Below are 26,269 nucleotides of genomic sequence, written 5' to 3' on the forward strand. Positions count from 1 at the left end.
CCTTTCTTCTTTTTTCTTACAGCTATGAAGCTGCTGAGGATGTGTGAAAAGGAAACATCAGTATTCTCAGCGGCTGGAAGAGAAAGAGCAATGTTTACAGAGTAGTTAATTTGAGCTTCATCAGAGATTTTGCTTCACCTTGTATCTGCTTTGCATTCCGTGCAGATGCTGTAGGAGGTGCACTTCAGGCAGTTTTCGCTGCACTTTCTGCACATATTTGTATCTGTGGGGAAATCAGACAATACACACAGAATGCACATCAGAACCACCTGAATCATGCATCTTCATACGTCTGCTATTCATACTATGTAAGCCACGGATTACTAAAAGTTCCCTCAAGAATCAGACCATGATCGAGGTAGTAGCTATCTCCGCAGGCGGCCGTGCAGGTGTTGGCCCCCTCGGTCAGGTGATGACCAGGCTGACAGGAAATACACTGGTCATTGCGACTCCCAGTGCAGCTCTCACAGGAGGAGTAGCATCTCTTACAGCGGCGACGGTCACCCCAGAATCCCCTGGGGCACTCGGATACACACAATCTGTTGGACAAACGCGAAACAAAGCACCTGAAGTAAACAAGATCTTATCGCCAAATTATGGGCCTTTAAGATATGTTTTTTCTCATTATCCAAATGCATTTTTTAAAAATGAAAGTTGTATTTTGACTAGGAATGGGTGATATTTTACCGTTCACAATATACCGTCAAAACAATTCCCCACGGTAAGAATTTGTCATCTCGCGGTAAAAATGATAAATTCCCGTTGATGACGTTTTTGTGCGTTAAATACACGCACAACGTAAAAGGAAGGAAGGAAGGAAGGAAGGAAGGAAGGAAATGAGAGAGAGAGAGAGAGAGAAAGAAAGAAAGAAAGAAAGAAAGAAAGAAAGAAAGAAAGAAAGAAAGATATGAGCCTGAAAGAAAGAAAGATATGAGCCTGAAAGAAAGAAAGATATGAGCCTGAAAGAAAGAAAGAAAGAAAGAAAGAAAGAAAGAAAGAAAGAAAGAAAGAAAGAAAGAAAGAAAGAAAGAAAGAAAGAAAGAAAGAAAGAAAGAAAGAAAGAAAGAAAGAAAGAAAGAAAGAAAGAAAGAAAGAAAGAAAGAAAGAAAGAAAGATTCCCATTGATGACGTTTAGTAGTATTTAGTTTCTTTTAGATCAGTGTTTTGGCTCCAAAGACTGAATGTGGAGATAGATTTATAGTTACAAAGGTGGAGTTGAATTGGTATTTTTTTTATCGTCATTTTTATCGTTATCGGGATAAATGCCAGAAATTATCATGATAATTTTTTTAGTCCATACCGCCCATCCCTAATTTTGACATAATAACTTCCCAAATGTACTAACTGTACTCATCACTATATGATCCCACTAACCTTGAGTTGTTCTTGAACTTGATTAAAAAGTGTCTTTAAGATATGTTTTTTCTCATTATCCAAATGCATTTTTGAAAAATGAAAGTTGTATTTTGACTAGGAATGGGCGATATTTTACCGTTCACGATATACCGTCAAAAAAATTCCCCACGGTAAGAATTTGTCATCTCACTGTAAAAACGATAAATTCCCATTGATGACGTTTTTGTGCGTTAAATCCACGCACAACGTAAAAGGAAGGAAGGAAGGAAGGAAGGAAGGAAGGAAGGAAGGAAGGAAGGAAGGAAGGAAGGAAGGAAGGAAGGAAGGAAGGAAATGAGAGCGAGAGAAAGAAAGAAAGAAAGAAAGAAAGAAAGAAAGAAAGAAAGAAAGAAAGAAAGAAAGAAAGAAAGAAAGAAAGAAAGAAAGATTCCCATTGATGACGTTTAGTTTTATTTAGTATCTTTTAGAGCAGTGTTTTGGCTCCAAAGACTGAATGTGGTGATAGATTTATAGTTACAAAGGTGGAGTTGAATTGGTATTTTTTTTTTATCGTTATTTTTATCGTTATCGGGATAAATACCAGAAATTATCGTGATAATTTTTTTAGTCCATACCGCCCATCCCTAATTTTGACATAATAACTTCCCAAATGTACTAACTGTACTCGTCACTATATGATCCCACTAACCTTGAGTTGTTCTTGAACTTGATAAAAAAGTGTAGGCATGTGACACACTGCTGCGGGCCTGGCCCCTCACAACCATCCTCAGTGCATTCTGGGTCACATGGTCCTGCAAGGGCAAAACGCTCACAAAGTCACGCTTTCATCATGGCAGTGGCAGAGAAGTTGTTCACACTACTCTTTAATGATAAGTCGACAAAACTTCTGCAATCATGCACCGAAAACATATGGATCCGGCTGCTGAGGAGTCGGCGGTAAAGGGGCGGAAAACAAAAGACTTGACTGACCGTCGTACTCTTCAGTGACATCACTGTCCATTAAGATGTCAGCTGATCGAACTCGTTGGCGATGAACGGGATACGGCGGGTCTGACGTCCCATAAATCACCAGAGACCACTTCGTCAGAATCCCTACAAAACAACACAGAACAAGAACAAAAAAAACCAAACAAGTGGTTTATCCCATGAGGAATATTCTACTTGAAGTCCGTGTCGGTTTCATGTTGCTGAGATGATACAAAGAGGAAAAGCAAACCTAGATCAGTGCTGTCACGCTTCTGAGAGGGAGCATCCTTGATTTTCAGTGTCCATTCCCCTGCTGCTCGCTCCCCCCAGCAATGAGTCGTCATGAATTCCCAGTTCTGAAATCCTTCGGCGGAGTTATCAAGAGGCCTTAACCAAAACATTGCATAATCATGAGCACACAACTGCTGTCACTGCTGATACCGTTCATTACATGCTGATTTAAGGGAGGATTGTTTAATTAATAAATACCTTTAATTACTAATGAGCTCTTCTGGATAAATTATCACCTTAAGCCTGAGATATAAGCTATCCCTAATATCTTAATGTTCTCTCATAGGGCTGGGCGATATATCGAGATTTTAATATATATCGATATATTTTCAAGCGCGATATGGTACGAGACAATATCGTTTATATCGATTTAAAAAAAAATAAAAAATGTTTTTTTTTATTTTGATATAGCTTATTTTGTGACAAATTGACTTGAATGTTTTATTTGAGATTTGCACAAATGTTTTGTTATTTGCACAACTGTCAACCTCAGTGGAAAAGTCTGCCTGTTACTGTCTACATTGTATTAATTGCACAGGGTATTTTAATTTAATTGTTATGCAGGAAAGGGATATTCGTTTTATTTTATTCAAGAAGCATTTTTATCCTATATATGCAGGCAGTTTATTTTTATTTTATTTGTTTTATACATTTTGATATTGTGCAGACCTCTGTTAATAAAGGAACCTGTGTGACATTTGGCACGAGGCTTTGTATTAAAACTGACTGTTTTTTTAAGGGTTTGCCTCAGAAAAAAATGAAGCTAACAGAGATGCTAACAGAGATGCTAACAGAGATGCTATGCTATAATGCTTTGGGGGAAATCCCAATTATGGCACAGAAAAAATATCGATATATATCGAGTATCGCCATTCAGCTAGAAAATATCGAGATATGACTTTTGGTCCATATCGCCCAGCCCTATTCTCTCATAAGTTTTGTTCTTTATCATGTTTGAGATGTGTGTCACAACTGCAGCCAAATATTCTGGTGTTTTCCGAAACCAGACAGTCATGCAAAATAATAAGTTCTCCTTATCAAAAATAATAGTCTTTTCAACAAACATTTACTTCCTATTGAAACAGGGTGCAGATAAAATACCATGTACTCAAACTATAGATTATGAGTATTTTTTCAGCAATTTCAAAGATTACAATCAATGAATTCTAATGGAAAATAAAATCGGGCATATTGAGAAAGAAAGTTTGCTCCTTGAAATCCATCAGATGATCTTACGGTTCTAGAGAGTCTTTAAGGCCCTCAGAAAAAGGTTGAGGGTGTCTCTCGAGTCGAGTGAAGGACTTGAAAAGATTATTGTTATTAGACAATTAATTATTGGACTGTGAAGTAAATCATCTCTTCCAATCTAAAAATTCAGCCTATAAGCCAATTGTTGATTAAAGTCACGAGCGCCACGATAATGAGACTGCATATACCTGACCAGCATTTGAGGTATGCCGGAAAAAAACAGAACCAATGAACCAATGATCAGTAGAAGTCAAGCTCAAGAAATTTTGAAGCCAGATTGATTTAAGGACAAGTGACAAAAGACACTTAAACTGTCTGCAAAGCATGTCGTAGAAAGTATTATGGTTTGGGATGGTGTCACTGTTCAGGTGAAATTCAGTCATAAAATCTGTCAATTATCAAAGTGACTAAGTATAAGGGGTGTGTATTGGCAAGAACATCACGATACGTATCCCGATACACGTGTCCCGATACGATACATGTGTCATGATACAATACCTATAACATTGTGATATATCAAAGTATTTTAGTTTGTTAACTTAGTCAAAAACACAAGTTGCTGTACACGTACACTAGAGGATCAGAAGTCAAAATATTGTTTTGAAAAAACTGCTCAATTTTATTTAACTGCATTACATAGGTGCTTTGTAGATAAAGTAAATGCAAAAATATTGCATAAGTGCTACATGGCACTAGCTGAACACACTGAGCTGAAAAATATGAAGAAGAATAAAAATAAGGAACATAGCCAAATGTGTCACTGAACACAGAATATCTAAAATAAGGTGCATTGTTACATCCACAAAAATGTGTTTTTCCCAATAAATCAATATTAGTGTAGTTGATATTCGATAGTAGGGCTTCAACGATTCGTGTTTTTCCAACGGAGTGAGGCGTCTCACTTCAATACAATCTCTGCCAAGAGTTGCGCATGCACGATAATAAAACTTCAAAAGTTTGGGAGCATTTTAGCCTCGATACGGCGAATAAAAAGATGACTTGCAAGGTTTGCAAAGCTGACCGTGCTTTTCACGGGAGCACGTCGGTAATGCATTTGAAGAGAAAGCACGTCGGAGTGTTGAACGAAACGGACTCGCCTTGGTAAGATATTAAGCCTATTTTCATTTGTTAAATTAATTTGTTTCATATGTTAACTTTGTTTATTTCATGTTATTTATTAGTATTATTTGAGCCACTCACAGCCTACTCTTGTTGCTATAAACTCAATCATAATTGATGCAATTGCTCGGGGGTCATGTTCTGGGTCTCTGGAAAGCATCTAGAGACAACTTTTGTTGTATTAGACGCTATACAAATAAAATTTAATTGAAATTGAATTGAATTGAATGCAGCACGAAAGGTGAAAAAGCTTGTGCGATGATGACAATGATGGATTTGCATCTAACTTTCAGTCAGGTGCCTATGAACTGTCAATTATCCATCAAGCTCCACAATCATCATGTTGACATTAAATCAGATAGATTTGTCTGGACATTTCTCTTGCGGGACGGAAGAAGACACTAAATCAATGCATCGCTATTATCGTGCGCCGTGCGGGCATGAATTCTAAGAGTTTTGCGGATGCGGGCGGGAGCAGGATGAAGAAAACAGTCCCACGCAGGGCTCTAGTGCCAGCTTTCTTGTGTTTATTATCATTTGCCACATAATTAAAGCAACCTCATACTAAATTAAAAAAAAAATACTAATTATCCGATTAGTCGACTAATTGTTTCAATGGTCGGTGACTATTTATTAAAATAGTCGTTAGTTGCAGCCCTATTCGATGGGACATCTTTGATGAAAGTTTTTGATCCACTTCAAATGTTGACTCTTGGTAGTCATGTCCATCAAAACTTTCAATGCACATTTTGAAGTTTATTAAACATTTAAAAACATTGTTTCACAAAAAAGATTTTCAGGTTCTGGTAATGCAGAAAAGAAGAAACGCCTTTTAGTAGTGATAATTAACCATCTATATAAAGCTGCATAAATTCTAAATACTGTATGTCTGCCTTACATACGGTAGCACAATTTGAGATTGTTCACTTAATTCACATTCCTCCAGGATCTTTTAATCACAGAGTTTTCAAAGTTTTAATTTCTCTTGCTTATTCATGGTGATTTTCAATTTAATCAGAAGTAAGACACTGCATGCCCAAAAAATATGCCAATTTATTTAGCCAGAAACCTGGTTAAATGCTAGCTCACCAGAATTACCATATGGGCATGGCTCCGGTGGTGATTTTCCAGCAGAATTTGCCAAAACCTTCTTCCCTTCCCAATCTGCCAGACTAGAGCCATTAACTGTGAGGAGTGGATGATGTGCTTTAAATAAAAATGATGCTCATTGTCCATCATCAACAGATACAGAAGGCAAAAAAGTATGGGAACACCTTGGAATAACTAACCTACTGCTTTAATTTTCCATAAAATCTGATCTTCATCTAAGTCAGAAAAATAAACAAACAAAATGTGCCTTCATGCACGGTTATAATTTGTTGCATCTTTACTGAACACACATTAAACATTCACATTTCTCGAGGACAAACTAAGTGAATCTATTACTCATTCACTTCAACAAAAGTTAATTGGAGAAAGCACTTTTCAAACTTGGAGTTCTGTTAATGAAATTAGTTTGTGGTTTAGAGATACTATGATTCATGAAACACTTTTTAGCATTTTACTTTCACTGGTCAGAAGAAATATCTGCAAATGTGAGCAATGTCTCTTAAAAAAAGAGATCTCTGAAGGCAAACCATCAAGAAAAGTGGATTTTTTTAGATGCAAAAGTCCCCTAAAAGTGTTGAAGTAGCCTTTTAGATAAACCGTCTAAACATGGTGACAGATTAGATGTGGCTACTGTTCCTATAAGTGACACCAAAGGCAAAGTCGTCGGTGGTATTAAGAAGAAGCCATGCAGAAGTGATTACTGGAACTTAGGGATGGGCGGTATGGACTAAAAAATGTATCACGATAATTTCTGGCATTTATCCCGATAACGATAAAGATGACGATAAAAAAAATACCAATTCAACTCCACCTTTTTAACTATAAATCTATCACCACATTCAGTCTTTGGAGCCCCCAAAACACTGCTCTAAAAGATACTAAATGCTACTAAACTACACCAATTAAATTGAATTAATAAAAAACAATTAAATGAGTCCACCTGTACTGCAAAACTGTAATGACTCATTTCTTTCTTTCTTTCTTTCTTTCTTGCTCATATCTTTATTTCTTTCTTTCTCATATCTTCCTTCCTTCCTTCCTTCCTTCCTTCCTTCCTTCCTTCCTTCCTTCCTTCCTTCCTTCCTTCCTTCCTTCCTTCCTTCCTTCCTTCCTTCCTTCCTTCCTTCCTTCCTTCCTTCCTTCCTTCCTTCCTTCCTTCCTGCACACGTACGTTGTGCATGGATTTAACGTGCGTGGATTTAAAGCTTTACACAAAAACGTCATCAATGGGAATTTATCGTTTTTACCGTGAGATACAAATTCTTACCGTGGGGAATTTTTTTGACGGTTTATCGTGAACGGTAAAATATCGCCCATTCCTACTGGAACTGCCAAACATCTGTGTTTGTGAGTCCACCAAACACAAGTCATTGAACGGGGACAGTGTCCGCGGCTGAGCACCATGGAGGAGGCAGATTCTCTCCAAAAAGACATTGCTACAGATCTGAAGTTTACCAAAATGCAAGGGCAGAGTTTATAAACATCAAAACATCATGACAGTATTGAAATATGGTGGAGGGCGTATCATGATTTGGCGTAGCTTCACTGCCTCAAGGCATGGAGCATTTGCCATCAACGAGGGGATAATTAATTTCCAAGTTTACCAAATTGCCCTCCGAGACAGTGACTGTCCATCATATCAAGCTTAGTGATGCAGTGGGACAATGGCACTAAACACTGGGACTAAATTGATCACAGAATGGCTGTTGAGTGCCGCAGTCAGAGCCGTGATGTCAACATAATAGAGATGCTGTGAAATTAGTCATTCACTCCAGACATCCTACAAATGTGTCTCAGCTGAAGCAGTTTCAGAAAGAAGAATGGTCAAAACAATTTTAGAGTGTTTGGCAAGTCCGATTCAATGCTGCTGAAAATGTGTGCTTGAGACCATTTCTTTTTTTTTTTAATTTATTTATTTATTTTTTGCTTGAGACCATTTCCACCATGTCAGGTTCCACCAGCTTAACCGCTCAGCACTGTGGATGTTAAATGAGTATGTTCAATAGGCAATAGGGGTGTAACAATATATCGTGCCACGAAATTTTGCGATACAAAAATGTCACGAAACGTGTCGTGGAGGTGACAAACTGTATCGCGATATTGGGTTATTAATATTAATCTATTGTGTTGACTAGTAACGCGCATCCGACCACGCGGACCAAAATCTTACTACGCTCAGAAGAAACTAGTCCCGTTTTGCGGTCCTGATCACGGGACTCTTGCAGGGTTTTGAGTTCTGAACTTTTAAGTCTGGTGTAGAGTTAAGCCTTACCTTATTAAATTAATCCTTTTACGGGTCGTGAGTAGGATAAACACGGGAAAACTTCTTCCGAGTTGGAGTGTACTTTAATGTCCCTCAACGGTGTAGGATTTTAGAACATCAACACAGCACCTAGTGCCGTACTGTGGCGTATCACTCCGCCCAATCTAAAACAGACTAATCACTACAGATAAACTGAATAGTGTCATTATAGTCCCTGATTTACATCAGAATATAAAGAATATATTTATAAAATAATGAACCCTGAATTACCAAAATAACCTTCTTAACAAAAATAAATCTCCTCTTACACTTATAAGGTGAGCATGAATCAATCTTTTTTATGATGTAAAATTGTATGTATTTATTTACTTTTATTTATTTAATTTGAGTTGTTAAATTTCTGGAAAAGAAAAAAGTCAAATCATACATGAGAGAAACTATTCAGTTTGTGGCTAAATATTTGTACTTGTATGAAACTGAAGATGCATAATGCAAACCTGACATTTACTTTTATTTCAGTTTGTGGAAAATGTTTGGCCTGGCTTTCTCTTTAAAACTTAAACAGTTATAAAGCTTTACAAACTGTAACAATAGGGCAAATGCACAGCATTGTTTTGTATTTTGTGTCTTTCGAATAAAAGACAATTTTTTCCAGTCATATGTTCCTCATTCAAGGTTGTTAAAAAAATACTGCTATAATATCATATCGTATCGTTATCGTGACCTCAATATCGTGTATCGTACCGTATCGTGAGATTAGTGTATCGTTACACCCCTATTAGGCAATAGGTAAATTAGAAACATGTACATGGCAGTTTAACACAATGTGTTCGTCTATTATCGTGGCTCAGATGTTGCATCACATTTTAAGGTGAAAAAACTGTTAATCATATGGGGTAACCATACTTTTGTATGTCACTGTGGAAGCGGCCATATATTGAGGATGTGGGCTGATTACCTGTTAGCCAGCAGCTGTGAGACAGTGCCTGAAGGCGAGGTGAGCGTAATGGAAAGGTCGCCACGACGACTGTGACTGATGGTTACAAGGAGGACGACATGCTCCACGTAAACGACGTGCTGCAGGGCCTCGCCGGAGCAGCCTGTAGTCTCACACACAGACGTCAGCTCCGAGCCCGGGTGAATAATTCTGTCATGAGAACACGGGCGGGGAGAAAGAATAAAGAGATGCGGCGACACAGAGATGAGAAAGGTAGATAGAAGAAATGAGAGGCGTAAGAAAAAACACTAAAGACAATGACGCCCATTCAAGTGCGTGAGAATCAGTGTGAGAGAATTCCAAGGGAGACCTGAGTCAGAAATAGATGTGGTGTGATAGAAGAGAAGAAATCAAGGGAAGCACCGACTGAGCCAAGAACTCTTGCAGTGCTGCTGGTTTGATACCTGCTCAGCTGGATGGCTGCCTCCTCCACGCACTCGTGCTGTGGGGGGGACTTGCTTCCAGAACTCTGCCTCCTTCACCATGCTCTCAGCATCCAGCAGGCCAAAACCATACAGGTGGCTCACTAACACACACACACACACACACACACACTCAGAGGGTGTAGAACAGGGGTCGGCAACCCAAAATGTTGAAAGAGCCACATTGGACCAAAAACACAAAAATCAAATATGTCTGGAGCCGCAAAAAATGAAAAGTCTTGTATAAGCCTTAAAATGAAATGGAGAAAGGCGAAATGTCGAGAAAAAAAATCGAAATGTTGAGAAAAAAGTCGAAATGTCGAGATGAAAGCCACAATTTCGAGAAAAAATTTGAAATGTTGAGAAAAAAGTTGAAATTACGAGGAAATAGTCAAAATGTCGAGAAAAAGACGAAATGTCAAGAAAAAAGTCGAAATGTTGAGAAAAAAGTCAAAATGTCAAGATTAATGTTGAAGTACAATCTCGAGAAAAAAGTTGAAATGTTGAGAAAAAAGTCGAAATGTTGAGAAAAAAGTAAAAATTTCGGGAAAAAGTAGAAATGTTGAGAAAAAAGACGAAATGTCAAGAAAAAAGTCGAAATGTTGAGAAAAAAGTCAAAATGTCGAGATTAATGTTGAAGTACAATTTCGAGAAAAAAGTCGAAATGTCGAGAAAAAAGTCGAAATGTTGAGATTAAAAAAGGAAAGGAAAAAGGAAGAAAAAAAGAGAAAAAAAGGAAAAAAAGAAGAAAAAAGAAAGAAAGAAGAAAAAAAGAAGAAAAAGGGAAAAAAAAGAGAGAAAAAAAAAGGTAAAACATTTTTTTTAGATCTCCAAGGAGCCACTAGGGCGGCGCTAAAGAGCCGCATGCGGCTCTAGAGCCGCGGGTTGCCGACCCCTGGTGTAGAGGCTTCAAAAAGGATCTCCTGAGACTTTGTGATTTCTCACTGTGCTGCTAACTGTATCTCATTAACTTATAAAAAGCTCCCAGGTTTCACAAAAAATCTGAGAACAATCACCAAAACACAGGTTGTACCTGTCTCTATCTGAGGTCTTTATGAGTTATTAGAGCATTTCATGCAGAAAAATGTCACATACTTGTCAATTTTTCTCAACATTTGTGGCAAGAATTATTCACCATTAATTGAGTGGAGGGTGGAAATGGTACCTTTGTATCCGGCTCCATTAACGTGCCAGTCATGAGCGATGAGATGATGAGATTTTGATGTCCGGACAATGATGTGCTGCACATCCCTCCAGGTTAGCAAGGGACTGTGAAAGGGCCAAACAGAAAACATGGTCTCAGCACACAATTATACTTATCGATTCTAACCTGGCCTCATTGTATGGATTTTCTGTTAAAGAAAGCCGCTCACTTGGCCTCCAATGTGAGAGCAAGGACGCCTGCAGCCACAGAGGAGGAGAGGGAGCTTCCTGGCTGAGCCTTCCTGCAGCTCTGCTGTGGACCCAGAGTTACCTGTAGAAGGTGCCGGATCCTATTAGCCTTTAGGTATTTAACAGCATTCCTCTGCTAATGCACATAAAGTAACTGCACTTTTTGATGTTGCTATACCGTGTATATGCAGCTATACAGGGTATTAGGGCTGGGCGATTTTGGACAAAAATAAAATCCTTATTTTTTTTCTCTGAAAACTCGATTTTCGATTTCGATTTTTTTTGGTAAAACTACAAAAGACAATGGGATACATTGTTTCAAATATTTTATTTTTATTTTTAAAGAAAAATAGCAAACAAATTTCCCTATTGGGAATGTAGTGCAATTGAAAGATACTGTAAATCCTCCTTGAGTTTAGTAAAGTGACAACATTTACAATTTTCTTGACCAAACAAAGATGACTAGACGGGCTCTGTCTGTAATGCAGCTGCAAAAAAGGAAAATCGATTTTCCTTTTTTTTAACATCGATTGCGATTAATAAATCCGATTTAGATTTAAAATCGATTAATCGCACAGCCCTACAGGGTATATTAAATAAGTTACAAAACAATCAATACAAGGACAGTATTAAGCTTAAAGCTAAAAGTCACAATATGTTACACTTAAAAATGTTCAGAAATCAACAAAATTAATCTAAGCATATCATATAAATAAATAAATAGGTATTTGATGCCATACTAAACACATTGATCTGTTGTAAGGACAAAAAAGAGTCACATAACGTCATGAGAAATGGAGTCTCATAATACCACTTTTGTCCTCCTACAGGTAAGATAAATCATCGTAGCATTTGAGCTCCCTTTTTATATTGATGACGAGGAGGAGGAAGTTGCTCTGGTTGAGGGGATATTCTACTTCTACTAGCATGTCCATCATGTTAAGCGTAAAGACTTAATAGGCCATTTAGGCCAAGCTTTTGGGTTGACGCCATCCAGTAGGTAGTACAAATTGTAGTTCATCAACTGACCACTGGGGGGCGGGTCCAAAAGTGAGTCCATCTCCACTGACCCCTATGATAAAATGCCAAACTTTACATTTCTGATTTAACTACAGAAGTCACATTTGAAGCAGGAGGTCCTGTTGCAAACGTCCCCCACCAGCTCCGAAGTTCCTCTGGCTGCAGGAGCCAGAACCCCACGGCGGTCAGTTCCAGATCCTTTCAAGTGGAAATCTGCTGGCACCAGAGGGAGTTTGGGCCACGATGCCAGCGGGCTAACCCAACTACAACAGGTCTAACGGCTGTAGGGCGCAGGCCAAGCAACCATGGGGTTCAGGGGAGCTCTGCTAGTGCTCATTTCAACTCAATCATTTCAGATTTTGTTTGGTAGCAATTAGGGATGGGCGGTATCATGTATCACAATAATTTCTGGCATTTATCCCAATAACGATAAAAATGACGATAAAAAAAAAAAAAACAATTCAACTCCACCTTTTTAACTATAAATCTATCACCACATTCAGTCTTTGGAGCCCCCAAAACACTGCTCTAAAAGAATACTGAATACTACTAAACATCATCAATGGGAATTTATTGTTCTTTCTTTCTTTCTTTTTCTCTCTCTTTCTTTTTCTCTCTCTTTCTTTCTTTCTTTCTTTCTTTCTTTCTTTCTTTCTTTCTTTCTTTCTTTCTTTCTTTCTTTCTTTCTTTCTTTCTTTCTTTCTTTCTTTCTTTCTTTCTTTCTTTCTTTCTTTCTTTCTTTCTTTCTTTCTTTCTTTCTTTCTTTCAGGCTCATTTCTTTCTTTCTTCCTTCCTTTCTTCCTTCCTTCCTTTACACAAAAACGTCATCAACGGGAATTTATTGTTTTTACCGCGAGATGACAAATTCTTACCGTGGGGATTTTTTTTGACGGTATATCGTGACGTGAACGGTAAAATATCGCCCATTCCTAGTAGCAACACATGCAAAGAAGATGTTTGGATACATTTGATGAGTTTATATGTGTGTATGGAAATCAATTATGAATCAATAATTACATAAAAGGATTTTTCTTCCAACAAAAAGGATACATTTTCATTTTATGTGGTCACACTTTCTGTGCTGACTTGATTCTGTGGTCTGACTTTTCAAGCCAAAGTCTCACGTTGCAGATCTTCTGACTTTTACAGAGAAAACAAAACACTTAAAGCTCCAGAAGTCTTCTGAAGAGAAGTGCAAGTACTAAATTGTTTTTCCACAAAATACCACACATTCCAACCAAGAAGCTTCAGAATTATTGTTCTTCAACAGTGAAGAACATTTGCTCGATTGACAGGTGTCTAACCTTTTCTGTCTTTGTAGCAGGCAAGGCAGGGCTGACATTAAATCTGGCTATGGATTTTAAAATAACCTTAACAAAATAAAAGCACAATAAAAAATATTGGAAAAAGGATATTCAAAATTGGTATCAATATTTTTTATTATCAACAGAACATGCGCTTGATGCTTTTAAAAGCAACAATAGAATGTGGTAAAGAAAAGCAAATCCAGTCACGCGATGTCATTCGACATAAACTGCTTTCATTTTTCACCCTTAGTTTTAGGCTTTTAGTTTAGTTTGTTTGCTTTTCACTTGGTGCGCAATGTTTTATGGTTGGTTGCGCAAATGCATAACGTTTCCGCTCATGATCTTGAAACAATATTTACAATTTACCTTTTGCTGTTAATTCTAGTTAAATGTGTCTGCATCTGTCTGCAGGTTTAAAGTTAAATACATTCAGCATACCTGTCACTATAAAAGAGCAAATCTAATCCCTATATTATAGTTACGGTACATCTAATTTTGAAATGTAATACGATATAATATTATAAGTGTTAAAATATAAAATGACTTAGAAACTTAACTAATAAAGGCACAGAGAGTGCTTGAAATAATGAAATGCGAAAATGAACTTATGAGACTTCTCTTTGGGGAACAATAAAGTATTATTGAATTAAACTGAACTGAAGTACGGACTTGTCTTAATCACTGTGTGCATTGTTTTCATTTTGATGGAAAGGAACCCATATGGGCCACGTGTAGCTAGACAGTCATCCCTTTTAACCGGTTCTGACATTAATGCAAGGCATGCTGGCAAATTCATGAACTAATAACATTTCTAAGTGACTTAATTTGACTTAATAGAGTTAGTGATAACAGAAAAGTTCACAGCACACAATGAAAACGGGCCTTTCTTGGAGTGTCGAAGCCAACAGACTTGTCTGAAATGTTGACACGGTTGAATTTGTGTAATCATGTATTTTCTTAGTTATTTGTACCATGTATGAATTAAGATTATTTTTCTTTCCAACTGTTCTGGAATCCTTTCTTGGAGCATTATGTGTTGTTTGTTGATTGAGTGGGCTCAGTATAGGGCTGGGCGATATATCGAGATTTTAATATATATCGATATATTTTCAAACGCGATATGGTACGAGACAATATCGTTTATATCGATTTAAAAAAAAATAATTATGATTTTGATATAGCTTATTTTGTGACAAATTGACTTGAATGTTTTATTTGAGATTTGCACAAATGTTTTGTTATTTGCACAACTGTCAACCTCAGTGGAAAAGTCTGCCTGTAACTGTCCACATTGTATTAATTGCACAGTGTATTTTAATTTAATTGTTATGCAGGAAAGGGATATTTGTTTTATTTTATTCAAGAAGCATTTTTATTCTATATATGCAGGCAGTTTATTTTTATTTCATTTGTTTTATACATTTTGATATTGTGCAGACCTCTGTTAATAAATGTACCTGTGTGACATTTGGCACGAGGCTTTGTATTAAAACTGAGACTCAGAAAAAAATGAAGCTAACAGAGATGCTATGCTATAATGCTTTGGGGGAAACCCCAATTACGGCACAGAAAAAATATCGATATATATCGAGTATCGCCATTCAGCTAGAAAATATCGAGATATGACTTTTGGTCCATATCGCCCAGCCCTAGCTCAGTACTAATTTTTTTTTTTTTGTTTTTTACCAAACACATCTTGATTCACAATAAACTGAACAAATGCAAAGGCCAGGTCTCGACTCACCGTCTGTTCTGTCTCCTCGCCGCCATAAGCCGCAGCCAGCGTGGAGGAGCATTGCTCCAGGTAATCTGGCTGGCTTCCATGGCGACTACTGCTGCTGACAGAGATGGTGTAGATGCTGTTGCTGTAGCCGTCGCAGGAGCAGTGGTCACCTGCCCGTCCTCCATTCCCCGACGCCCACACAAAAACAGAGCCCCTCCCCTGCCGACCCTGTCATTAAAATCGGAAGCAGACAAAGGTTAACATGCTATTTAAAATATTTGCACGGCAATAATGTGAAGTACAAGTGAAGTTTATGTGACACTCAGAAAAGAAAAAAATGGATGAGCTCTGGTGTAACACAATTCAAAGATATATTAAAGTTGGACATGCACGTAAAATCATTTATTGACCTAAGATCAGAATATAATATTCCTAACAGACACTTTTTTAAGTATTTACAAATTCGTAGCATTACTCATTCACTCATTCAAAAAAAGAAATTACGACTTGGGTTATCGGAAATTGAAGAAACTTTGTTATTTTCAGACACAATAAAAGGAAAGATCAGTGAAGTTTACAACATCTTATCAGGGGAAGGGCCATCCACTTTTCAGTTATTAAAAAATATTTGGGAGAAGGAATTAGGCACTACCTTACAACAAAAAGCCTGGCTAAATATCTGTGAAAGAGTACATTTCCCATTTACAAGCAATAAAATTAAGGAAGCTAACTTTAAATTCATCCACAAATTCTACTTAACTCCAATAAAAATGCATAAAATATCAAAGGATATTTCATCAAAGTGTCCAAGATGTAAAAAGATGGAGGGGACATTCATGCATATGTTCTGGGAATGTGACCGCTTACAAAATTATTGGAAATCAATTCACTCCCTAACACAACTAATCCTGGACAAAACATTTGATTTAAGCAGCAGTTTATATTTATTAAATGACACATATAATTTACAACTGCATAACAAAAAATGCAGGATATTAATTTTGATAACTTACTTTGCAAAAAAATGTATACTTTTATTTTGGAAGAACGATTCCCCTCCATCTTTTAAGACTTTCATTGACCAAATCACAGCATTTCTACCATTAGAAAAGCTAACATTGGAAAAATATAACCGTGGCCATCTTTTTCAAGAATTTTGGTTCCCATTATTTTCTGGCTTAGAGCTTCATTCATTGTAAACTTCATCATACGCTGATTGCTGTTTTATTGTTGTCATTTACTTTATGTAACCTATGTATCTGTAGGTATTTGAGTTTTGATGCCCCTATTGTTACTGTTACTTTTTTTTTTTTTTTTTTTACAGTTTTTTTTAATTTTTTTTATTTTGTGCGTCTGTTTTTGTGTTTTTTTGGGGTGGCGGTGGGAGGGGTGGGTTGTAGGCGAGATTTCGCTTGTGTGCACAAAAGAAAATTGTAAAGAAAGACCTACTGTTATTTAGGATGTTTGTGATTGCCTTTCTTTTGTGAAATAAAAAGATATTGAAAAAAAAAAAGAAAAGAAAAAAAAAAAACCACTTAAGTATTCAGTGTCACACTCACTGTCTGAGTGCCAATCTGTAAAGCTCGATGAGCCAGAGGTCCGGGACCTTCCAGAGTGGCGCCGTCATCTTCTGGCCCCCAGCCGGCTAAATAAATATCAATATATTGTGGTCTGAGGCTCAGTGAGTGGGCTTCCACGATGTCGGTCACATCTCCACCCAGCATGCGTACACCTGCAGGTAACCGGGGCAGAAGAGGGAGGAAAATGCTTGAATCCCCAACCTTCAGAAGTCCTTCAGCGTGCACCCCTGATGCCTTCACACGGGCTCACCTCCTAGTCGTGCATGGAAAGAGACTCCCACCGTGCACTGAGAGTTATTTGCAGCTGCAGCAACTATCCCTGCACACTGAGTCCCATGGCTTCAGACAAAGGAGGAGAACATGAGAACAGGAGGTTTGATGCATATGCATGAGGGGAAAACCGACAATTTTAGTTACATCAAACCAGTGAGAAGACAGAATTCAGACTGGGTAATGTGCATAAAATATATGTTTGTAAATCGCCGAAAAATGGAGAAGAAATGCACGCTTTAACTAAAGTTTGAATTACGATGAGTAAGTTGGTGCAAAGACAAATCTAGCAATGAAAAATACTTACTAGTTGGCAGCATTATTAGAATAACTCGGAGAGGGATCGGGGTCTTGTCCATTCACATCATAGCTGGCAAGCGGATCCTAAATCAAGTGGATAGTAAGTAGCAGCACATAACAGCTGCCAGCAGCTATCTGTCTCTATTTCATCAGACAGATCACAAAGAGCATTATTCACCACTCCACTCCACAGTTAAGTGGATCAGACATTTAATGTCAATTCCAATACTCTTAGCCGGCCTTTCCAAACCTTCGGCCCAAAAGCTACGCCTGCAATATCTGCATCAGCTCCTCTCTCTTTCACTAAGAGCTCCGCCAAATTGCTTATGATTCATGTCCCCTGCCCGAGAAGAGCGTCCCATCCCAGGGCACTTACATAATTTGGCTTCAGATCTGGATGTTCTCTCTCAATGCCATCATCTAGGACAGACACCACCACACCCTTCCCAGTATACCCCATCCTCCAAGCCCCTGCGATGTTCATGTGAGACTGGCAGTGTTTGGACTCATCGCTGCAGTGCTGTGGAGGAAATAGTAGGACATTAAACATGGCCCTTAGGAGCGACCAATACTATCTATTTTAGTCTCTTTCTGTCTGCGTGTTTCAGAGTTCAGCAAAAGAAACAAAGGAGCTGACTCACATTGTACCACGGCCGGTCCCACACTAGGTCACTGATGTGGAGAGTCTGGTCGGCCTGAGAGTCACGTTGGGTGGCTGAAAGTTGCTTGGCTTTTATTCCGCGAGGATAGGTATGACCGCCTCTAGAGCTCCTCTTTGCTCTTATTTGAACCACCTGCTGTAGAAGCCATTCCACCTTAAAAGGAACACATGGGGTATTTTTTGCAGGTGTACACAAGTTTTTTTGGTGATGCAAGGCTTTGCAAGCAAGGGAGTTTTACATTTTCCAGAAGGTATCATACCGATTCGAACTAGGGCTGTTCGATTTTGCCCAAAAATAAAATCTCGATTTTTTTCTCTCAAAATCCGATTTTCGATTACGATTATTTTGTGAATTGACAAAAGGCAAAGAAATGATTTAAAATATGCAGTTTTTTTATTGAACATTTGCCCCATTGGGCTTTAAGTGCAAACTTTGCTCTTATTAAACCAAAAATGAATGAATAAAGTGCAAAGCTCTGTAAAATAAGTTGAAAAAAAGTTTTAAAAAATATAATAAAATATAAAGTTTTATCTCTGAAAAATAAAATCAGCAAATCAGCACTTGCAAACACAGTAAGTTATATTTCCAATTAAATAAAACAAGATATTTTCTAATTAAACTAAACTGGGTCTTTGCATGCTAAATAATAATGCAACCCGTGAAGGAGGTAGAGGTGTGTAATGTCAGTCATTACATTTGATATTCACATTTGCAAGTTTTTTGCAAGGAACACGAGCCGGTCTACCGCATCTGGCTTGAGGGATGCCCGGTGGCATGTTACAACGCCCCCTCCTACACTAAAGATCCTCTCCCATGGGGCACTTGTTGCAGGTATTGAGAGGTATTTCCATCAATCATTAATATGGTATCAATCAATAATATGTGTGCAGACAAGGTAAAAAAAAAAAAAGTGAAAAATCGATTTTACGAGTTTCACGTTTTAACATCGTTCTAATTACGTAATCGCGATTACGATTTAAAATCGATTAATCGAACAGCCCTAATTCGAACATTCACGATTCAACTTACTTTGGTGAAATTCTGAATGTATTGTATTGGTTTGGAAACAGCGGCACTGAGGAAAGGATGGGAGGCAGAGCTGGACGTAGCAGAAAGGAAAACGCTGAAGTTTCTCTATGGCCAGATTGGATAGGATCAGGAATGAGAACCTCAGAGGGACAGCACATGTTAGATGTTTTGGAGATACTGTAAAGTCAGGGAGGCCAGACTGAGATGGCTTGGACATGTACAGAGGAGGGATAGTGAGTTTATTTGGGGAAAGGCTGCTAAGGTGGGAAGTTAAACTGCCACCCAGGAGGCCTAGAAGAAGACCAAAGAGGAGATTCATGGATGTAGTGAAGGAGGACATGGGGTCGGCTGGTGCGAGAGAAGAGGATGCAGAGGATATGGGTAGATGGAGACCCCTGAAGAGAGCAGCCGAATGGCTCTTTTGTCTTGCACATACAGTATCACATTTCTGCACATTTCCACCTGCTCCGTACAGATTACAATGTTATCCGCAAACATAGTGCATGCAGGCTCTTGTCTTACATCTTCTGTCAATCTATCCATATCCATGACGAGAAGAGGCTCAGGGACGATCGTTGATGCAGTCCCACTTCCACCTGAAACCCACCCGTTGGTGGGTTTTCTTAATGCACAACTCACTGCTGCCATGACACCCTTGTCCATGCCATATTCCACTATCCCTCCCTTGGTACTCCAAATGTACAAAGACACATCTGTAGTGTTCTTTCTGTGCATGAAGCCATACGTCCCCTCACAAACTGTAACAATCGATGCACAACGTACGTGAAGGATGGAGGGAAAGAAGGGAGGAAGGAAGGAAGGAAAGAAAGAAAGAAAGAAAGAAAGAAAGAAAGAAAGAAAGAAAGAAAGAAAGAAAGAAAGAAAGAAAGAAAGAAAGAAAGAAAAAGAAAGAAAAAGAAAGAAAGAAATGAGCCTGAAAGAAAGAAAGAAATGAGCCTGAAAGAAAGAAAGAAAGAAAGAAAGATAGAAAGAAATGAGCCAGAAAGAAAGAAAGAAAGAAAGAAAGAAAGAAAGAAAGAAATGAGCCTGAAAGAAAGAAAGAAAGAAAGAAAGAAATGAGCCTGAAAGAAAGAAAGAAAGAAATGAGCCTGAAAGAAATAAAGAAAGAAAAAATGAGCCTGAAAGAAAGAAAGAAAGAAAGAAAGAAAGAAATGAGCCTGAAAGAAAGAAAGAAAGAAAAAATGAGCCTGAAAGAAAGAAAGAAAGAAAGAAAGAAAGAAAGAAAGAAAGAAGCCAGAAAGAAAGAAAGAAAGAAAGAAAGAAAGAAAGAAAGAAAGAAAGAAAGAAATGAGCCTGAAAGAAAGAAAGAAAGAAAGAAAGAAATGAGCCTGAAAGAAAGAAAGAAAGAAAGAAAGAAAGAAAGAAAGAAAGAAATGAGCCTGAAAGAAAGAAAGAAAGAAAGAAATGAGCCTGAAAGAAAGAAAGAAAGAAAGAAAGAAAGAAAGAAAGAAAGAAAGAAAGAAAGAAAGAAAGAAAGAAAGAAAGAAAGAAAGAAAGAAAGAAAGAAAGAAAGAAAGAAAGAAAGAAAGAAAGAAAGAAAAGTGTGGTGATAGATTTATAGTTACAAAGGTGGAGTTGAATTGACATTTCTTTTATTGTCATTTTTATCGTTATCGGGATAAATGCCAGAAATTATCGTGATACATTTTTTAGTCCGCACCGCCAATCCCTAGCCTACAGTAGCTTCCACTTTTCTTCCCTGATCTTCAGAATGTGGCTCGTCAGCTTTATACAGTAGTTGCACGATATGCTTGTCCTCCATCCCTCAGGCATTCTGTCACTCAATTCAGTTGATCATCTACTCCCGTTTAAGATACTTCCTTACCTCCACCAGCAACTTTATTTCATTGTACTACTTATACTGTAGTCATTTTCTTTTCTTTTTTTTTCTCAGACAAGTAAATGAAATATCATAGAGACAAATTACCTTTACAGTCAGCAGTTTTTGTTAGGTACCAATTGTGCTTCGTCATGAAGAAGCTAATGCACAAACTTTTGCCAATAAAACTCAGTTTAGAGTTTCTATGTAATTATCATTTGACAAGTAATATAAAAAAAATACAACTGTGTGCTTTAAGAGACAAAACAGAGGTTCGGATGAGAAGTCATTATGAAAGAAATTAAACCTGACTAATTTCTTGCTGATAGGTATTTCTTCTGCTCTGTGTCAGCTCCTTATTTCATTAAAATCTTAAAGGCCCATAATTACAAGGTTGCGGTCTATTCTTTGTTTTTGAATACACATTACACACATCATTTCATCTTGTCGAACTTAACCTAGCATGGCTGCCGTCCTCTGTTGTAACATCATGACCCAGCTGTAATTTGTGCCACATGTAAATTATTATAAACTATTATAATAATCACTGAATGCTTTATAGAGGGGATGCAGGGCAATTAACTTGATTTAGCAGGTACACAAGATACAGAGGCTACAGTCCTTGTGCACGTGTAGTCCTTGTGCAGTCCTTGTGCAGGTTCAACTACTACTTTACTCTTTCTTTGCCAAGCAACTTTCAATAAAAAACATTAGAGCTACAAACTCTTTAAATAATTGCTTTGCAAAGCATCTAAAGGTTTTGAAAAGACTAGTCTTTTATCTTCTCTTCAAAACCTCTTGCAACAATCTGAAATGCGAGCCCGGGTTATGATTCAAGTTATTTTGCTCGCGGTTGCTGTACGGCTTTTTCTGCATGTTGAAAATATCCAAAGGTGCAAAGCCAAATGTAAATGAGTGTACTTATTATTTTACTAGTTAATTATTAAGAGATGTGAACCTCCCAGTGAGCATGATCCAGGCTGTGCAAAACCGGCACAACTTCTACTTTACAACGTGTCCTTTAGAAATGAAGTAATTGCTGATATCAATAACTGCAAAAAAAAACCCAGACTTTTAATTGCTGGGCATTGATTGTTTTCTTCTTTATATTTGTTTGGTCTAAATTTGAAATATTCTGATACCTTTTTGTCTTTTTCAATAACAATTCTTATATCTAGGCCTTGCATATCCAGCAGTACTGGGTACTGATCCGACACCAGTCAGACGTCATGTCGGTGGCCCGTTGTAGAGTCGAGTGCCTGCACTTCTCTCAGCTTACACGACATACGTTTAGTCACAGTTTCGTACAGATAAGAGAGAGCTGTTCCAGAGATGTATTACTGCCTCTGCGACTCTAAATGTTCACTGATGCAGACAAATCAGACATTTTTGACGACGAACAGGGGCAGTTTATCCCGGATGCTGAATTTGACAATTTTGGCAGTTATTGCTATGGCTTTCTTGTTTTATTTTGATGGATTTCTCTTGTTTCTGAGATCCAATATCCAGAGTTGGTTGCTGTGGTTCCGCCATCTTCCCCTTCGACATAATAAACTCCTTGTCCCTTTTCACCCAATGGATCTGTGAATACTTAATACGGTTGCTTGTTATGTAGGAGTGGATGGCACATTAAAGTAGATATCGACATCCCTATTTTTGGAAGACTTGGTGAGTATTATGACGCTGGTATCAGAACAACTCCAGTGTCAATAACAGCATCATGTGTAGGCAAGCAGCAAACATGTGAGTCTTAATGTCTGATGGTAGTAGGGTTGCCACCTTTCAGAAATAGAAATAAGGGACGTCCTGATTTCAGCAGCGCAGGAGCCAAAAAAAAAGCCCCAAAACTTCTAAACTGAATAAAAATGTGTTTATTTTATATGAAAAAACTAAATGCTTTGATTTAAAGTGTAAAGTGCTTTAATAGCATTGAACTTGCATGACTGTACAGACAGACAACCATACTAGCAACTGAAATAGCCTCCTATGCTACGTATGTCCACATCAGCCCAGATGTATAATATACATACAGGTGAAGAATATGGTGTAAAAGTTAATTTATTTCAATAATTCAACTAGAATATGGTGTAAACGTTAATTTATTTCAATAATTCAACTAGAATATGGTGTAAAAGTTAATTTATTTCAATAATTCAGCTAGAATATGGTGTAAAAGTTAATTTATTTCAATAATTCAACTAGAATATGGAGTAAAAGTTAATTTATTTCAATAATTCAACTAGAATATGGTGTAAACGTTAATTTATTTCAATAATTCAACTAGAATATGGTGTAAAGGTTCATTTATTTCAATAATTCAACTAGAATAGGGTGTAAAAGTTAATTTATTTCAATAATTCAACTAGAATATGGTGTAAAAGTTAATTTATTTCAATAATTCAACTAGAATATGGTGTAAAAGTAAATTTATTTAAATAATTCAACTAGAATATGGTGTAAAAGTTAATTTATTTCAATAATTCAACTAGAATATGGTGTAAAAGTTAATTTATTTCAATAATTCAACTAGAATATGGTGTAAAGGTTCATTTATTTCAATAATTCAACTAGAATATGGTGTAAAAGTTAATTTATTTCAATAATTCAACTAGAATATGGTGTAAAAGTTAATTTATTTCAATAATTCAACTAGAATATGGTGTAAAAGTTAATGAAAATACGGTACAAATCGTGTCCCGTATTAGTTCAATACGGGACGCAACATTTTGTTCTCAAATAAAGGCCAATTCCGTATTTTACGGGACGGGTGGCAACCCTAGATGGTAGGGAGTGGATGTGCAGCTCATTAATAATTCAGCAGAGTCCGTCATCGCTCCTCATATCGCATTACTATACCTTGGCCTCCTTGGCAATGGGAGCAGTCACTTCTTTGCTGCACACAGAGGAGCGGTTGGCGGTCTCGGGGTGATGGAATCTGTAGTAACTCTTCAGGCTTCCAATCTGATGAAACATACATCAAATATACTAAAAGAAATGCATTCGTCTGTTGCAGGTGCTGCTCATTTGGCTCAGTCACTGATCTAAACAGCTGTTAAATTATGAAACAGCTGTAGGCGTCTTTCATTCAGGCTGCTACCTTACACCTGTGATAGTTTTTCAGGTGAAGGCAACCTGAGCCACCGCCGCGCATGTGTGAGCTTTGGAGTGTGACTTCTTCCACACGCACACATGAGCATTCGTGACTATGTCATCTATGTCAACCAAGTGATTTATGGTCAAGAAAAGAAAGACACAGTCATTGGCTGCCCATTTTCCCTTACAGAACATAAATTATGTTATTGATTTATTCCCCGGTTACTGTTGTGAAATTTACTCTCCGATTTCCTACCTCAGCAATATAAAGTGCTCTTTTTAGCTTCAGCTGGTCTTTGTAGTTCATTTTACTCGCAGCGCTTTCATGACCTGAAGGTTTAATTACAGCACCAAGCCCAAGGGAGCAAGCCTTGAGTTTTCATGGACCTGGGTTCTCTGACTCGGCTTATTTATTTGCTTTATCCAATTATTTATGTGATCATTCATTTGTTTTTGCAACCTTGAAGAATACAGCAGTGAAGTTGAGGATATTAGTACTGTAGGATTTTAACTGCCAGTAAATAAATCTTATATGGTAAAAGGGAAGATAAAATTAGGTTAAAACTTTTTAAGCATGTATTCATTTATGTTCCAAATCTGGTATCCTTATGCTATAACCTCTAATACATGCTTCTATAATATTTATGCTGCTACATTCTGGTTTTGTTTTAGGCAGGGGTGGAAAGTAACAAATTACATTTACTCACGTTACTAATTGAGTACTTTTTATGAGTAATTTGAAGTAGTTTTTGAAATATGTAATTTTTACTTTTACTCGAGTACATTTTGACCCAAGTATTTTACTTCGCTACATTTGAACCCCCTCACGTTACTAAGTACAAAATTTAAAAATTTAAATTTAAATCTATTTAAAAATCTTTTTATTTTGCATTTTATTTTGGTTTATTGTGAATAGTAGGATCCTGCGGGCATTGGGCACTTTATTTTGTGTTTGAATACTTTGATTCTGGTTTTAGTGTTGTCGGTTGGACAATATGACTGAAAATAGTTTGCACTTTACAGTACAGGTTGTGACTGTCCTTTTTGTCCAGTTCTGCAGAAGTAAAAGGATCATGTTACTGAGCTCAGCTGAGCTTTTACAAGTGTGGATGTGTACTTTAATACGCCTCAAAGTTAATTAAAACAACTTGTGCTGGAATTCATTCGTGACTCATCCTTTTTTTGCATTAAATAACTGAAAATAACTTTTACTCCAATTACATTTTAAATGAAGTACTTTAATACTTTTACTCGAGTAAATTTTTAGATGAGTACTTTTACTTTTACTTTGAGTAGGATTTAAGCAAAGTAAAGATACTTTTACTCAATTACAATTTTTCAGTACTTTTTCCACCTCTGGTTTTAGGTTTACATAAATAAACCTTTTGGAGTATGTCGCCATGTTTCAGAGCTTGCAATTAATCATTACTCTACGATTTCTGCAAAACAGATGTCTAACAGTGCAACACAGACACAATGAAACTTAATGCACCGTTAAAAATATAAAATAAAACAATGTAGGCCTATAGCCTATAGGCTTTTGTTGCAATCGTTTTACAGGGAATCATTTCAAGTTAAAAAAAAGGTATTTTTTCTCAAATTCGGTCCATGGCATTGATGATTTTTATTTTCATATACTTGATACTGGCCTGCAGAATGAGGCCATGAAATTACTCGTATCTTCTCATCTGAGTCTGATTCAATGAAACCTGGACAAAAGTTGAAGGTGTTTGAAAGAGAAAATCATTGATCCTTTCTTCGTGTTTGATCCCACTTACCTGTCCCATGTTGATGAATCCATATTTGTGTGCTATCTTGTTCACAGACTCGTGGTCCCCGCTGACTTTAACGGCCCACTCGTTCGTGTAAACGTCTGCGTGACCAACGTGGAGGAGAGTTCCCATCAACAGTATCAGGAAATGCTCCATCACTGTCGACTTCAATCAACAGGCTCCTTGTGATTAAATTCAAAACAAATGTTCACCTTTCTCCACAGCCAGTTGTGATAAAGGTGCTTCTCATTGCTGAGACGGAAGAAGCCTGCTGTCGCCCACGCAGGTATCGGTTTACTTCACCGTGGAGGCTCCACCTGTGTCACCTGGTTCACCTGTGCCGCTGATGCGCACAGGCTGCCAACAGTGTCATCCGTCCAAGGTAGTTTCATTACACACTGCAATGTTATCTTGAGTATTTATCTCAAAGTTAAATTATTATGCTTACATACCTTAATTATTTATCAAGCTGTGCCAAAACCATGTGAATATTTCAAAGGATGCTAACT

At 37.4% G+C, this 26,269-nt stretch overlaps 1 protein-coding gene across 1 annotated transcript in view; it reads right to left on the reverse strand.

Moving 5' to 3' along the window:
- The window catches only part of pcsk5a (proprotein convertase subtilisin/kexin type 5a), a 93,827-nt gene extending 67,935 nt beyond the window's left edge, over positions 1–25,892 (reverse strand). The window contains 18 exon segments of the mRNA XM_061733588.1: positions 139–223; positions 349–539; positions 2,045–2,147; positions 2,326–2,448; positions 2,573–2,709; positions 9,312–9,500; positions 9,755–9,801; positions 9,803–9,876; positions 10,938–11,041; positions 11,146–11,246; positions 15,236–15,442; positions 16,774–16,946; positions 17,045–17,133; positions 17,372–17,448; positions 17,741–17,884; positions 18,006–18,179; positions 23,752–23,856; positions 25,767–25,892. Of these exon segments, the coding sequence (XP_061589572.1) occupies positions 139–223; positions 349–539; positions 2,045–2,147; positions 2,326–2,448; positions 2,573–2,709; positions 9,312–9,500; positions 9,755–9,801; positions 9,803–9,876; positions 10,938–11,041; positions 11,146–11,246; positions 15,236–15,442; positions 16,774–16,946; positions 17,045–17,133; positions 17,372–17,448; positions 17,741–17,884; positions 18,006–18,179; positions 23,752–23,856; positions 25,767–25,892 (2,249 nt within the window).
- Between the last annotated feature and the right edge of the window lie 377 nt (positions 25,893–26,269).

This window comes from Cololabis saira, chromosome 11 (genome assembly GCF_033807715.1).
Source record: "Cololabis saira isolate AMF1-May2022 chromosome 11, fColSai1.1, whole genome shotgun sequence".
Taxonomy (NCBI): domain Eukaryota; kingdom Metazoa; phylum Chordata; class Actinopteri; order Beloniformes; family Belonidae; genus Cololabis; species Cololabis saira.